At 45.9% G+C, this 14598-nt stretch overlaps 4 protein-coding genes across 26 annotated transcripts in view; 1 reads left to right on the top strand and 3 right to left on the bottom strand.

Annotated features, from left to right (window-relative positions):
* tacc2 (transforming, acidic coiled-coil containing protein 2) overlaps positions 1-3830 on the bottom strand; it is a 58157-nt gene extending 54327 nt beyond the window's left edge. For 6 of the 23 annotated variants that reach the window (XM_030442080.1, XM_030442081.1, XM_030442078.1 and 3 more), the window contains exon 1: positions 3244-3705. In XM_030442080.1, the coding sequence (XP_030297940.1) occupies positions 3244-3354 (111 nt within the window). In that variant the 5' untranslated portion in view covers positions 3355-3705. Of the gene's footprint in view, positions 1-2183; positions 2273-3243 lie in introns of those variants that run through there. The other 17 variants (XM_030442084.1, XM_030442073.1, XM_030442074.1 and 14 more) reach the window with 7 other exon arrangements.
* A 1423-nt stretch (positions 3831-5253) lies between these two features.
* On the bottom strand, positions 5254-9334 carry nsmce4a (NSE4A component of SMC5/6 complex). Its single transcript, XM_030442090.1, has 11 exons — positions 9230-9334; positions 8172-8401; positions 7996-8076; positions 7760-7890; positions 7279-7430; positions 6925-7024; positions 6209-6299; positions 6027-6121; positions 5886-5934; positions 5709-5794; positions 5254-5380 (listed from the first exon to the last, which is right to left on the bottom strand). Exons 2-11 carry the CDS (start codon positions 8377-8379, stop codon positions 5315-5317), a joined length of 1059 nt encoding a protein of 352 aa, XP_030297950.1. The 5' UTR covers positions 8380-8401; positions 9230-9334; the 3' UTR covers positions 5254-5314.
* Positions 9335-12257: 2923 nt separating this feature from the next.
* Positions 12258-14273, top strand: LOC115596719 (coiled-coil domain-containing protein 177). The gene has a single exon (XM_030442089.1). The coding sequence runs from the start codon at positions 12433-12435 to the stop codon at positions 14098-14100; it is 1668 nt and encodes a 555-aa protein (XP_030297949.1). The 5' UTR covers positions 12258-12432; the 3' UTR covers positions 14101-14273.
* LOC115596792 (zinc transporter ZIP9) overlaps positions 14115-14598 on the bottom strand; it is a 3013-nt gene continuing 2529 nt past the window's right edge. The window contains exon 8 of the mRNA XM_030442208.1: positions 14115-14174. Coding sequence (XP_030298068.1) covers positions 14115-14174 — 60 coding nt within the window. The remainder of the gene's footprint in view (positions 14175-14598) is intronic.

Raw genomic sequence — 14598 nt, forward strand, 5'->3', positions numbered from 1 at the left:
TGTGTGTTGTTCTAAAGATTAGGGGACATGTGAGGCAAAGACCTCCCTCCAGGAGCAAAGGGCAGGCTTCGACTCGGCCGATGTAGGCTTAAAAGCAGGAACAACATCCCCGTTGATACTGTGGAATAAATATCTATCAGTCATAAAAGTACATTCAAGAGAGTAAGAGTAAGGAAAAATCAGACCCGCTGCAGTGAGTGACTGTGACAAGCAGGCCCCATCTGGTCTAAATTACGTCAAACAAATGGCATCGCTTTGCCTCCTAGGATAAAAACATCTTCACATGCAGTCTGTCATTTCGTGCCATGTGATTTGACTGTGGCCCAGATCAGACCTGGTATTAACATTGGTCCTGAGTGATTCAATCACAAGTGGACAGCTCTGTTCACAATCTGTCAGTACACACCTGGCATTGGCATGTATGTCAACTCTACATGCAAATGAACACATACATCACTGGGACATACTGAGGCGATGTTTTTTAAACAAAGAAATCAGGATTTCATATATTTCATTTGCTGAATTAACAAGAAAGCCCAAATGAATACGAAACTGACATAGAAAGTGTTTCACAAAGTTTAGAAAGTTTCTCCTAACTCAAAAATGTACAAAATTGTGCACTTTCTTAAGGGAGCCTGGGGATGGAGACAAATTAAACCCTTTCTCAAATTTGACATGTTTGCCAACAATAAACTGTTGGCTTTGTTTATAAATCTAGTGCCGATGGTGAAATCAATTGAACAAAAGTCTGTTCAAACACCTGCTAAATGTTGGCAGGTGGCATTTGGGGCATTTGCACCTGTACTTCGAGCTGTTCCCCTCATGATTGGATCACTCAGAGTGGATCTTAACACCAGGTCTGAACAGGGCCTGAGCGACTGTAGCACACTGACACAGTGACTGAGGCTGTAAAATAATCCTCACATCGTAAATTACAGATTGTGGTGTCTCTTGGCTTTCAGCCTGTCAACTAACAGGAGCGTCTTCAATCAGCTTTTTCGTTTTGTCTTGGAAAGTTTAAGGAAATGGACAGCAGCTCTTAATTTTGTCTCACTAATTTTATATCAAATAATGGGTAAAGTCACTTATGTAATGAAATATTCCCGGTCGACCGTCTTTCTTTCTGTCACACGAGCGTTCCTCTGCTGCATGCACTGCAGCTGAGCAGTAAACACGGCTCACGCAGGAAGGTTGTTTGTACATTCCTCATATGACTGCAGGGACAGTGCGTCGCTCCGTGTGTAGTCAGAAAGCACTGACCTGAATATGTACGACTTTATAAATAGAGTTGTGCCCTGTCCACTGCTGTTAGTCTTTATTCCGGTCTTGTGCACAATTAGTCATGCACACTTTATTTCCACGCGGATGTAAAGGCTGTATACTTGAATTTTGTGTGTGTGTGTGTGTGTATGTGTGCGTGTGTGTGTGTGTATTTTAATGTCTTTTTTTCATATGTTCCACAGGGAAATTCACAACCTAATTCTCACTTATTCTGTGATGTGTCAACTCTCCTCCCAATGCCCGCCCCCGCCCCCCCCCCCCCCCCCCCCCCCCACACACACACACACACACACACACACACACACAGTGGAAGTGTGTGCACTTTAACCGACAGGCAGTGTTTCAGGGCTTTTTGGCAGTGAGGAAAGCACCGGGGCAAATCATATGATTAGACTGCTGCCAGGTCCCCTCTCGCCTTGTCGCCGGCCCGTCAGTCACTCAACATGGGCCATCTTCTGAGCTCTTGCGGGTTTGGACGAGCACCATATGTCAGTGCTTAGACACCTGCAGCATGAAGTCACTGATTCCTGCCCTGAATCTGACCCCTCTGACACAAAGACCCAACAGGAACACAACTTCTAAACTTCACAGAATCCTGTGTTTGTGACACATCTTTTTTCATAATAGATTCTTTCTCATGAGGAAACAGACCAAGAACGCAGGTGCACCGCAGATTCAAAGGCATAGTGGCCGAGGAGACTGTAGCAAATACATTGAAATGACCATACTACATTAAATGATATGTTAATAAGAGCAAAACACAGTCGCACACATTTCAGTACAAGTTTTAACGCGCCCCACCTCCTCCCCTTTGTTCCCTCATTTCAATTTCACCCTCCTCCATCTGAAGGACCAACATAAACCAAACAATCCAAGATCTGCTCCAGTTCTGTGCTACTCACCACTGCAAACAGGAGACTTGTCCCCACACAGTGTCTGCCTCAAGCTTTCAGTAAAGCCCCCCGCTCTGTGTTTACTGTCAGACTCGAGGTTGGTGTTTGTTTCTGGAGCCTCGGTCCCTCTGTTGCTATTTTTGCATTGGAGGCTCAGTGGGAGGAGAGGACGAGGGGTGGAGGGTGGACACAGGTCGGGGGACAGGAGGAAGGGAGGGGATTGAACTGGAGCTAGGGGAGCCATGATGGTGGTGGGGGGGCGGAGGTCACCTGCTCTGACTGAGGCTCAGGAGGCCGGTCTGTCAGCCGGAGGGGGGGGGGGAATAGTTCTAAGGCGACGCTGTAAACAAACAAGAGGTGTCAGACCTCATCCTGGACTGATTACGTCCCTCCAGCTTCTTTCACATGCATTCATCCTCTAAACTTGTGTGCTGATGCTCCTCGTATGCCTCCCTTCACCGTCCACAGGGTTCAAAACACACTCTCACAAACACAAACCTGCAGTAACAAAAAAAAGCTACAAATGGCAGAAATAACAAAGCAAACTACAGACAAAATTGCAGATTTAGACCACAGAAGGGTTGGAAAGTATTTTGGGAGCTTTTGTATCATTCTCATCACAGAGGCCATCTTGAGCCGAGTGCCCGAGTCTGTGGCCATTTTTATCATCCCTATAAATACCACTGATTTGATCAGCTCTGCTTGTGACAGTCATCGCAGCATCCTCGAAACACACTTGTTCCCTCCCGTCCTGTCCTGCTGGGTTCTCTCCACTGTCAGATGCCTGTCTTCAATCCCTACGTCAACCTGCCTTCTGTCCTCCTCCACCACATCAGCATCACCCTCTCACTTTTTATACTCCTCCTCCCTTCCTCACCCCCTGCTGCTCGCCTCCACGGCTCCTTTTCCTCCCGTGACGTCGCCCCTCCTCCAATACTAGAGTACACCTTCTCTCAGCTCCTCACCCAGTGCAATTTATCCCAGCTCCCCTTCCACGCTCTCTCTTTCTCTTTATGCTCAGTCACACAGACATTGATGCTACACTGCAGTCAGCCTCTCCTGTGTTTACCTGGCGGCGTGAGATTCCGATGCAGCTCCCCATCTTGTATTCCATGTCCTCCTCCGGTGAAGTGACTCTGGCACTACACGGCTGGCAGAGCACCTTCCTGCAGAACTGCATCCTTCTCAGTCCGAGCCAGCATTGCCAGAGCAGGCAGAATCTGTGCTGGAGCTACAGAGTGAGTGTGTGTGCACGCCTCTGTGTCTGCAAGTGACTAACAAATGCTCTTCACTGCATCGCCCATGGTGCGCCTGTGACATGTATTTTCAAGCCATTGTTATGTAAAAATCTACGTGACGCAAAGGAGTCCAGCATGATCAAGTGAGTGTGAGGAGAAAAAAAAAAAGAGGGAGCTCCTCTTTTCCAGCCTCATGTGCAGCTTTGCCTCACATCACGGCACGGGTGAGCAGACTGAAGCACTGCTTTGGAGGGAAAAAAACGCTCAGAGAGGGAGAGAGGAAGAGATGGGAGGCAGCGTAAAGGGTGCCTGTCGCTTTAAAAGACCCTGGAGATGGCAGGGATGATGGTGGTACATCACTCGTGATGAGGATGCACGATAGTCCAGTGAAATGTGATCGTGGTGAAGTTCACTCAGCCAAAACAGAGCAGGAGGGACAATATCGGCCCAGACAGACTGAGGGATTGTGTGTTTTGTTAGCCCCAGTCTGTCTGCTGGTACCTACACATGTGTGCAATGGGAGCAGCAACATTTTCCCAACAGGCCTCAGTTTAACTGCCTACAGTGTGCTTTCTTTCAAATGAAATTCACACAATTAAGACCACACAAACAAATAAGCATTTTTTTGGAATTGTCATTGTCATCATGATGAAAGTGCTGGCAAATGTTTAAACACTCTACCTAACAAGAATGGAGAGCCTAACATAGGGGTGCATGATACAGATTTTTTTTTTCAGCAGTTACTGATAACTACCTGCTTCTCTTGGTTGATACCAAGAAGTTAGATGATCATTTCCCATTTTTGTAGTTTAAAAAGCCCATTAAATGTTATTTATGCACATCAGCAAATACCAGAGGCTAAGATGTAGTGAGTAAAGACAGATGATTGTATTTCCATATCTCTGATCAAATTTGTCCTCTGGTCTGCACTGCATGGCCCCACCCAGCAGCAACAACGGCATGCTGCGCTTATTCTCTTTCTGTTTATTGGTGGATTGCGAACCACCGCAGACTGTTTCTGTGTGCACCGCTCAGAGCATTATTTTCTTCTTATATCAAGTGTTTTAATAGCTCTATATTCCGTCAGTGATCACTGTTATAAAGTCTTTAGTCAGTAACCCATGTCTCCCCTCCCCCTGCCCATGCAGTAAAAGAGGAAAGACATGTTCTGGTATCCCTGCCTGCTGTATCCACTCAGGACAGGGAAGTCCATAAAGAGGCGGTCCTGTCTGCTCAGTCACACAGAGAGCAGGATCCTCCTGTTTTGGTACCTACACCAGTTATCTGGAACAGGGAAAGCTACCAATTCCAGCGCTCCCTGTGACACTTTTACTACCAAACACGCCAAGTGATGAAAAACACAAAAAATAACGAGAATAAATGAACTGCCAAGAAAAAAATAAAGTCATACAAGTTTGGTGACGGAGAGTGGAGGGTGGGGGGAATCACTGACTCCAAAACGGACAGGAAGTCAGGGAAAATGAGGACAGCTATTAGTCAATTCAAGAAATTTAACGGATAAATAGACAATAATATAAATTGTAATAACATTGATTTCCATATAAAATATGCATTAGCTGTTTTGAAATGCAGTATGTAGTGCTGAGACATTCTGCAGAATAAAATGAGCCATCAACAGTTTTCAACATGGGCGTTCTCCATATAAATCACAACAGGATCCACTTTCTCCTCTTTCTCTTTTATTATTCAAACATTTAAAAACAGTAAAAATTAAAACTCACAGTTTACAAGTGTAACCTACACAGGGACATTGCAAAAATTTGTCAAACAGTTTGACATTTTTTATTTAGAAATTAAAAAAAAAAAAAAAGAAAAAGAAAAGAAACACGACACACCTAAAAACAATGTTCATTTTCAGCTAACAAAATGTGGCAGGGTCCATCACTCAGTCTGCGTGTTCGGAGGATGAATCATTGTGTCTGTGATGTCGAAGGCATCTATGAGCTCCTAGAAAAGAAACAGTGCGTACATTAATATCATGTACGGACGCAGAGAACAGCCGTGCTTGCAATTTCTTTTGTGCAAATGTCAAAAGTTAATTATTTTTATGTGTTGTTTTCCTCAAGAAAAGAAAAGTCAGATTTCTGAAGATAAGACAATTCATCACCAGAAAAAAAACTCCAATTTATTAATTAATTAACTGGAGTTTGAGATGACAGCATATAAAAAAAAAATACAAGCATGGCTGCTTTTGTCTTCTGTAATTATGACCAAAGACACAAATAACACCACAGAGGATAATACTTCTCTTTTTTCAGGCCAGTTGTTTGCTAACCTTCCATATCTTCGGGCTGACAGAGACGATGCACTGTTTACGGCTTTGAGATCCTCCAGCTTCCACCTCCCCCTCCTCTACAGGCGCTGAGGCACAAAAATACAACACTGGTGAAATAATTCACCAAAAGACGTTTCATCATTAAGAACAATACGACAAAATGTTACATTTTCTCACCTATACAAGGCAATTTGGCATTATCCAGGTACATCCGTGCCAAACCATCCTGAAACACAACAACAACACTGTCACGCCTGCTGACCGTCACTAGAGGGCAAACAAGCTCAACTGAAACACATTGGAACACAGACGGCTCACCCTGATCAGAAAGGACGTGTGGAAAATGTTCTCGACTGTCCGCGAGAACGAGCTGGGGTCGATGACGAACTCGTAATACGATATTGGGGATGTTGCTGTTGTACAAACAAACACACATGAGCACATTAAAAAAAAACACAATGGTGAAATGTTCGCGTCTGTGAAGTGGACTTTGAACTCACGATCATCTTGGTAATAACTCTTCAGGTATCCCAGGATCCTTTCAACTTCTTTCTCTGTCGCTTCTTGTTGGGAGTCTTCCATTTTCTTCAGCTGACAGACAAAATCAACGAGATGCAGTGAGTAGCTGGGAAATCAAACCCTCTCAATCCAACACCTGTGAATATTATCTTCAACTATAAAATGGAAAAAATAGCCTTCTGAGAAAATTTGTGTTACTATTACATCATCATGAACTCAAAAAGCTCCAGTCAGAGGTTTCCTCAAACACAGGTCCAGAACATCATCATTTCTGTTTTGCACTTTGCACCAGTGCCTTCAATTCAGATTTGGGTTGGTGTGTTTGGGCGTCACATTTCGGCTTTTAATTATCACCACAGTCTCAGATATGACTCACCCTGCTGTTGAACTGTCTGTGGGAAAAATGAACATGTAACAGGCCGTTACTGATTAAATGCTCTGTTTTCATTGTCTGTCATCTCAGACTGTCCGACTTCCGACGTCTTGTCTCTATTTTGCGTGTGCAACCGTCTGACTGGAATCACAAAGCTTAACGCAACACTCAGATTTGATTGGCTGAGTAGCATCATGTGGGTGAAATTGGACAGCAGTCCGCCTGCTAGCCACTTTGGGATGGAGGTTGCAGGTTAACAAGGGGGATTGTGTCCCCCCTCGAAATCCTTACTGACTGGAGCCATGGAATTGTGAGATTAGCTACCTGGGTGGGCATTATCCGCTTGGCTTCCTTGCTTGGTGCCTTTCGTTGCCGTTCTATCCTCTGTTTTGGTGGAGGCGGCTCTGCATGAAATGAACCCATCCTGATTGAAAGAGGGATGAAAAAGTCAGCGACAGAAATGACTGCTGTGGGATGATAACAAACCAGCAACAATGCAATGTGAACCTATAATTAGTAATAAAAGTAGGCTTAATGTGCACTCCAACGTCAGTTTTTCCGGGACAGCACAACGCAATGATGGCGCTTTTCCTGTCATAAGAGGTTGTTGTTGTAATAGGTTGTTGTAGGTCCTGGCACTAAAGTCTCAGCTGGCACATAAGATGCCGAGGTACTCACATATAGTGGAAGGACGGGGCCGTCCTGAAGCAGCACTCGGCTCTCCTGGCCAGTCTGTGCCAAGCATCCTTTGGCAGGTATCCATCGACCACGTCCCCGTTCGGCTGCTCGTCCTCCCCGTCCTCCAGTCGGTTGAGACCCATGAAGGACAGCTGTCGGAGGAGCAGAGAGATCTCGACATGACCACCCCATTGTGTACTGCTATTGAACTCGCATGGCAAACAGACATTTTCGTTTTCTACAGTACATATCGTTATATGATTATCATGTTCGGGGCGTGAAAAATGAATTGCTCTTACTATGATTCTTAACACATACTGTAAATTACTGTTTATGGGACTAAAGGTACAAATGCATGTTGCGATAACATCAACTGTTTCAGCAAATAAAGTGCCTAATTTCATTTGTGAATGCTCAACTCTCCCAAACCCAACTCTTTGTGTACGCAGCCATAACGTGTATACACATTAAACTCACTCACAAGGTGCTCAGCGAAAGCAGTGGGATCGAACGTGTTGCCCTCAGCGAAAAGCTGGGTGGCTTTCTCCTTCCCCAGGTCTGTGGCCACAACAAGGAGCTGGGCGTCCAGAGCTGCTTCTCTCGCCTGACGGACTGCAAAGGAACACAAATCAAACTGAATGATGATGATGACGATGATGATGGACTTCAGCCCCCCCCCAAAAAAAATCTGCATTTCTCCAGTTGTATGACACTAACCATCTTTAAAAAGTTTGTTTGCTTCTTCTAAAACTTCTGTGAGTTTGTTGTTGGAGGGACTCAGCATATCTTCCCTGTTCTCTGAAAAACAAAACACAAGGAGGAAACACATCAGAGATTTTGACAACAAATAAACAACAACAACATTAACCTGTGTGTCTGTGCGTCTCACTCACGTTGCACTGAGTTGATGAGGTCTCGGTACTTGCTCCGGATCTCCCTCCTGAGTCCGGGGTCATTGTCGTCGTCTGGCAGGTCAGCTGGGCCGAAGTCGCAGCCGCCGTTGTCCCCGTCAGACTGCGGCTGTTGCTCTCCTCTCCTCCCGCCAGCGCTGCCATTCTGCCGGGGAGCTTCCTCATCGCCGCCGCTCCTGGTTCTCTTCATCGTCGGTTAGTACGCGGACGAGCTGTTCGTTGTCGAGAGGGGAAACGCGTTTATGCAACACTTTCCGATAAACAACATGTATGTTTCTGTCTGCTGAAGTAGCGAATAGATGATTCGCCACCTTCCGACGGAAAGAGAACACGTGATTGTGTAGATCGATGTCAAACTGTTAACGTTATTGTAAACGGTGCTAAACCTAACATTGCCAAAGACGTTTGAAAAGTCAAGATAGACACCCGCTAATTTGTCAATGAAGGCTAGGTGGGAACTGTTGCCGGTGTTAAATTAAAAATAACTCGATTAACGCATGTGGTTAATATAAAGTATTCGGCTTAGCGATAATGTGGTACTAAATTTGTGCTAAAGGACAACTAACCACAGCTAACGTTACTCACAGCTAACGTTACTGACAGCTACTGAGGGACGATATTTGTAAATTACTTATCGCTGCCGCATCTGTTTTCTAAATACCAATAAAGTACAGCCTTGACTCTACTGCGAGTAGGCGAACACGTGGTTCACAAACACCCCTAAAGCAGATAAACATGTTTTGTCAATATAAAACTTGTCAAATATCAACGGAAACAGGGGCTAAATAAAGGCGGGCCAGCGGTTGACGCAAACACGGAAGTTCAACATAGTGAACCATCTCGTTCCACTCGTCTGTATCTTTGGTGCTAACGTTTGTCGATGTTAGCTAGGAAAAGCAGTTGTGTTAGCGACTTAGCTGAACGTTACGATTCTTGTCTCTCCACTCCAACAAAGGCCGAAACATAGTTAAACTCGCAGTGTGCTCTGGTTGCTGTTGGACTGCATTTGTTTAGTTTTCTTGAGGTTAACTTCCACCCACCTGTGTAGCAGACTGAAGGCGCGCCAGGACGATTTCATCAGTGTTGACGAAGATGAAGTTAGTTTAGTATTGGTGGCCAAACTGCGACTGAGAAAGAGAACCTCTTACGTTTAAACAACTTTATCTTATTTATTTTTTTTACCCCAAAAAATACACGAAACAAAGACAAATATAACCAAACAGCTATATATTTTTTTGTATTTACTTTACTCTACATTAAAAGTTGGCCATATTATACCATAGTTAAACGTATTGATAAAATAACAGTTTTGTGAACACTTTCAATGCCACATTTCAAGACAAATAATGAAAAATAACTTATTGATTGGTAAATGTAAACTGGAAACCCATTAAACTCCAGTGGTTTCGTGAGTTTCCAGTGATGAAGTGATGCATGTGAAATATTAAATACTCATGTAAACTAGACATTCTGACATCTCAAACAGAATGGCCCCCCTCTGGCTTCTTAAATTGGAGACTATTACCATCTTATACATACAAAGTTTTGTACTGACACATATATTTCCAGTAGCGCCGAGATCGAAAAGTGGCTAAAGGTATGTCGATTGCTGCTTAACGGCATATACCGATCCCTAGAATGGCATACCGATCCCCAGACTGACATACAGATTCTCGGAGTGGTATATACCGATCCCTAGACTGACATACAGATTCTCGGTGTGGTATATACCGATCCCCAGACTGACATACAGATTCTCGAAGTGGTATATACCGATCCCCAGACTGACATACAGATTCTCGGAGTGGTATGCTGCTATTATGCCGCTGTTATTCCACCGACACATGACGGTATGTGCCGCTTGAGATTGTTACTGAGAGACTGTTGGATGGGTACCGCTCCCTGATGAATATGCAAATGTAATGCCACTGGGCTGGTTTGACAAGTACAGCCGTAAACATATACTTTTTTTTTTTTTTTTTTTTTGTCTTTATTGACAATGCTAACTTAACACTTTACCGCAAGTAATGTTATGTTGTTGGGATTGTAGGCATATAGACAGTAATTACACGTGGGACTCTTACGATATGATAGAAAAGCAATATGTCTAAATGTCCGCCTATAAACTACTTAAAGCTAATGAAAGCGCTAACCTTAGCTAACATGGCTAATATTAGCCCAGCGACCGTAATAATGAAAACCCATCACTAAGTATTGTTTTGTTGGCAGGCTCAAAAGTTCTGCTATCGATTAGTCAGACTGGCTATAAGGTGGCTGGGTTAATATTAGCCATGTTAGCTAAGGTTAGCGCTTTCATTAGCTTTAAGTAGTTTATAGGCGGATATTTAGACATATTACTTTACTATCATATCGTAAGAGTCCCACGTCTAATTACTGTCTATCTGCCTACAATCCCAACAACATAACATTACTTGCGGTAAAGTGTAAAGTTAGCATTGTCAATAAAGACAAAAAAAAAAAAAAAAGTTTATGTTTACGGCTGCACTTGTCGTCAAACCAGCCCAGTGGCATTACATTTGCATATTCATCAGGGAGCGGTACCCATCCAACAGTCTCTCAGTGCCGTAACAATCTCAAGCGGCACATACCATCATGTGTCGGTGGAATAACAGCGGCATAATAGCAGCATACCACTCCGAGAATCTGTATGTCAGTCTGGGGATCGGTATATACCACTCCGAGAATCTGTATGTCAGTCTGGGGATCGGTATGCCATTCTAGGGATCGGTATATGCCGTTGAGCAGCAATCGACATACCTTTAGCCACTTTTCGATCTCGCTGTCACTCTATATTTCATCATAAAGTTAAGCACATTTCTAAATCATTAAAAATATATTTTGAAGATGAAGAAGATGTGTTTCTAAATCAATAAATAACATGAAACATGAAGTGCCATAGAGAGAAAATCAATCAATAATAACATAAATACCATCAATTCCGTAATTGGAGATCATAGCGATGTGTCTCATGAATCTGATCGCGAGTCTTAAAAATTGGCTACATTATGACTTACAATTCATTCCATATCTAAGTATGTAAGTAAATTCCATGTTTAAGTCTGAGAGAATTTATTGAATAATATTTCTCTTCTTACACACACACGATCAAGAATTATCACATGCAAACCCCGATTTTCTTTTCTTCTTCATTATTCTATTAGAAATTTCCGCCTCTGAGGTGAGGTCTTCTAGTCACGCACGTCCTCCGATTATGAAACTAACTTCAGTGGCCGTTGACACCAGCAGCCCGTAGGCGGGGGGTAGTGTACGTAGGCGCTGTGTGATCGTGCTCGTGTTCCACCGGCAGATGGCGCTCATGACGAATATCTCAGGCGACGGAGAGTTAAAGTTGTTCTGTTGTCACGGTAACCATAAGCGTCCCTCCGTCACTTCCAGCTGTCCGACACGAGCATGGCGACGACATAGACAAGTGAGAGAAGTAAAAGTTGCAGAACGTTCCCTTTCTGTTGGGTCTGTCACGACTTTAAACTATTATCACTGTAGGTTTTGTGAAAGGCATTTTATTCATCATTGCATTCATCATAATCACACACACACACAGATGCGGGGACTACAGAAACGAGGCCATAACGTATGCCGAATTTACAAGAAGGCCCAAATAAATAAGGATTTGTCATTGGTAGAGTTTCACAACGTCTATAAAGATTCTCTTCACTCAACAGCTCACAAAAGTGAGCGATTTTTTAAGGGAGTGTGGGGAATGTCTCTCCCTCTTCCTCTCATGGCTGTTGTTGACTGTAGATGACGTGGCTGCTTTGGCCTGTGGTGCCTTATGTAGTGCAACACATTCTGAAAGTGTTGTATACTTGTGTCAGTGATGATCAGATAGGCTACATGTTATCCAGCAAATGCAAATCAATACAAAGGAAACAGAATATTTGGGACTATTTGGATAATATTGATTTACAATTCAACTCATTGTATTCAATTGGGGTGAAGTGGTTATGAGTCATGTGGGTGAATACATTTGACTTGCTCACATCTGCAGCCTGTAAACAAAGCTGTCACTGACTGGTCAGAGGAAACTTCTCGAGCCTCTGACTGTCATCCGCAGCTGAGGGTGCAGCGTGTCCTGAAAGCCTCGGATAATCCCTCCGTGACCTCCCTGCGGTGCCGGAGAGGCTGCGGGGGAACGAGAGCAGGAGCTGTTTTTGGAGCACCTGAAAAATCTTCGGCTGGGTAGTTTACCCGGTGTTCCATCATGGGGGATCTTACCTCTCCGGGGTCTCGCCTGGACCTGAACAACTTCGACTCGGCCGCTGCTCGGAGCAGTCGCTTCGTCCTGACGAGCCCCCGCTCCCTGCGCTCCTGTGCGCGGCTGGGTGTCAAACCTGTTGAGCTCCTCATCAAATCGCTGAACGAGCGGATCGCTGAGAGGAGCGACGTGCCCTTCGAGGCCGTGAGAGTCATGCACGAATCGTACGAAAAGGAGAGAATGAGGCGCTTGCGAATGTGCCGGGAGGAGAGGGAGAGGATTATCCGGGCCGCCGAGGAGGACAGCTGGTCAGGCGGTAACGTCTCGGGCCTGGAGGTGGTGCCTGAGACCAAACCGAGAAATCACTCGACGGGCCCCATCACGTACGCAGATCTGTGCCTCAGAGGGAGATCTGTGACCTCTGCTCACCACGACAGGAGCACCGTGAGCACCCTCAGCCTGGGAGACCTCAGGCACTCCCCGGCGACTGAGACTCAGCTGCGGAGGCTCGCCAAGGACATCAGGAAGCAGATGTGCGTCACCGTGTCAGAGACTGACCGCAAGATAGCCGCTCTGATGCTGGTGAAGCACGAGGAGGAGCAGGCTGCCCTGCAGCTCCGTCAGCAGGAGGAGCAGGAGCGACAGGAGGCCCGCAGGCGGGAGGAGGCCCGGAGTGCTCAGGCTGAGAAAGACAGGAGGAGGAAGCTGAAGCAGGCTACGAAGCGCTGGCATGAGGAGCTGGAGGCCCGCAGGAGGCTGAGGGGGCGGCTGGAGGAGCAGAAAGCGGGACAACTCGAGCAGGAGGTGATGCTGCAAGAGGACAGGTGGAGGAGGCTGAAAGAAGAGGTGGAGGAGCAGCGCCGAGAGAAGAGAGAAGCCGCGCAGAAGGAGGCGGGGGGGCGCAAACTCTACCAGGAGAAGCTGCTGAGGGAGAAGGAGGAGGTGGAGAGAGGGAGGCTGGAGAGGGAGAGACAGGTCGCGGCGGAGAGGGAGCAGAGGGCCAGGAGGACCAGGGTGTCGCGGGAGAGGGAGAGGACGCAGAGGCTGGAGGAGGGGAACCGCAGGGAGCTGCTGCGACACATCCTGCTGAAGCAGCAGGTGGAGCAGCAGGTGGAGGAGGAGGAGGCGCACACCAAGAGCGCACTCGAGGAGAAGCTTCGATACTCTTGCCAGAGGCGTGCCAAGTCTGCGAAGGCGCGGCTGAGGGAGCTGCAGGAGCGGGCGGCCCTGGAGGACGAGCAGATCCGCAGGGCTCGTCTGAGGGCCGAGCTGCAGAGCTTCCAGCAGCTCACGCACAAACAGATCCTGGTCCAGCTGTGCCAGCGGCGCACCGAGAGGGCCGCCATGCACGCCTCGGCCCGGCACAGGGCCAGAGCGCAGCAGACGCAGGAGCGCAACAAACACAGGCAGCTCTGCCACCAGAGGCTGAGGGAGAGGATGCAGAGGGAGGAGGAGGAGGCGAGGAAGGTCAGAGAGAGCAACATCTCCACGAAGGAGTGGAGGAGAGAGAGGCTGAGTAGGCAGCGGGAGCAGATCCAGGAGGAGGCGCACAGGCTGGCCCGGGCCTCCTTTCACATGAGGGAGAGGGTGAGGCAGCAGACGCACAGGAGGACCTTTGATCAGATGGCCCGGGAGGCTCAGCTGACTGCCTACATGAGCCGCATGAAACTATGACAGGAATGATTAACTCACAGAGACCCTCCACATGTGCGCCTCCTCTCAGAGGCTTCAGGCTGACTCATCCAGAGCTGCTCAGAAGAGGAGCCGCAGTGAATAAAAATAAGTGAATTCAGACATTTAAAACACAGCCCTCATATCTGCAGTCTAGGAATGTGGCAAGAACAAGCCTCAAATATGTGGATGTGTTATAACAGGGTGAATGTTGGGGCCCCGGAGCTGCGGGGGCCCTGGAACACCACTGTGGCTTTAGGTGTGTAACGACACAGTTTCAGATGACATGATACTGCAGTGAGATATATATATATATCTATATATATATAGATATATATATAGATATATATATATATCTATATATATATAGATATATATATAGATATATATATATATATAGATATATATATAGATATATATATATAGATATATATAAAGATATATATATATATATATTCCATTATGGAAGAAAGAAGCTGTTCTGATTCATCTTTGGGCTCC

The sequence above is a fragment of the Sparus aurata genome, chromosome 15 (genome assembly GCF_900880675.1).
Source record: "Sparus aurata chromosome 15, fSpaAur1.1, whole genome shotgun sequence".
NCBI lineage: Eukaryota > Metazoa > Chordata > Actinopteri > Spariformes > Sparidae > Sparus > Sparus aurata.

Excerpts from the sequence above, each read along its gene's own strand:
- nsmce4a (XM_030442090.1), bottom strand. The coding sequence starts at position 8,379 with ATGAAGAGAACCAGGAGCGGCGGCGATGAGGAAGCTCCCCGGCAGAAT. Across the intron at positions 8,077-8,171 it reads CCTCATCAACTCAGTGCAAC|AGAACAGGGAAGATATGCTG; the intron begins GTGAGTGAGACG and ends TTTGTTTTTCAG. Across the intron at positions 5,381-5,708 it reads TCAGCCCGAAGATATGGAAG|GAGCTCATAGATGCCTTCGA; the intron begins GTTAGCAAACAA and ends TTTCTTTTCTAG.
- LOC115596719 (XM_030442089.1), top strand. The coding sequence starts at position 12,433 with ATGGGGGATCTTACCTCTCCGGGGTCTCGCCTGGACCTGAACAACTTC.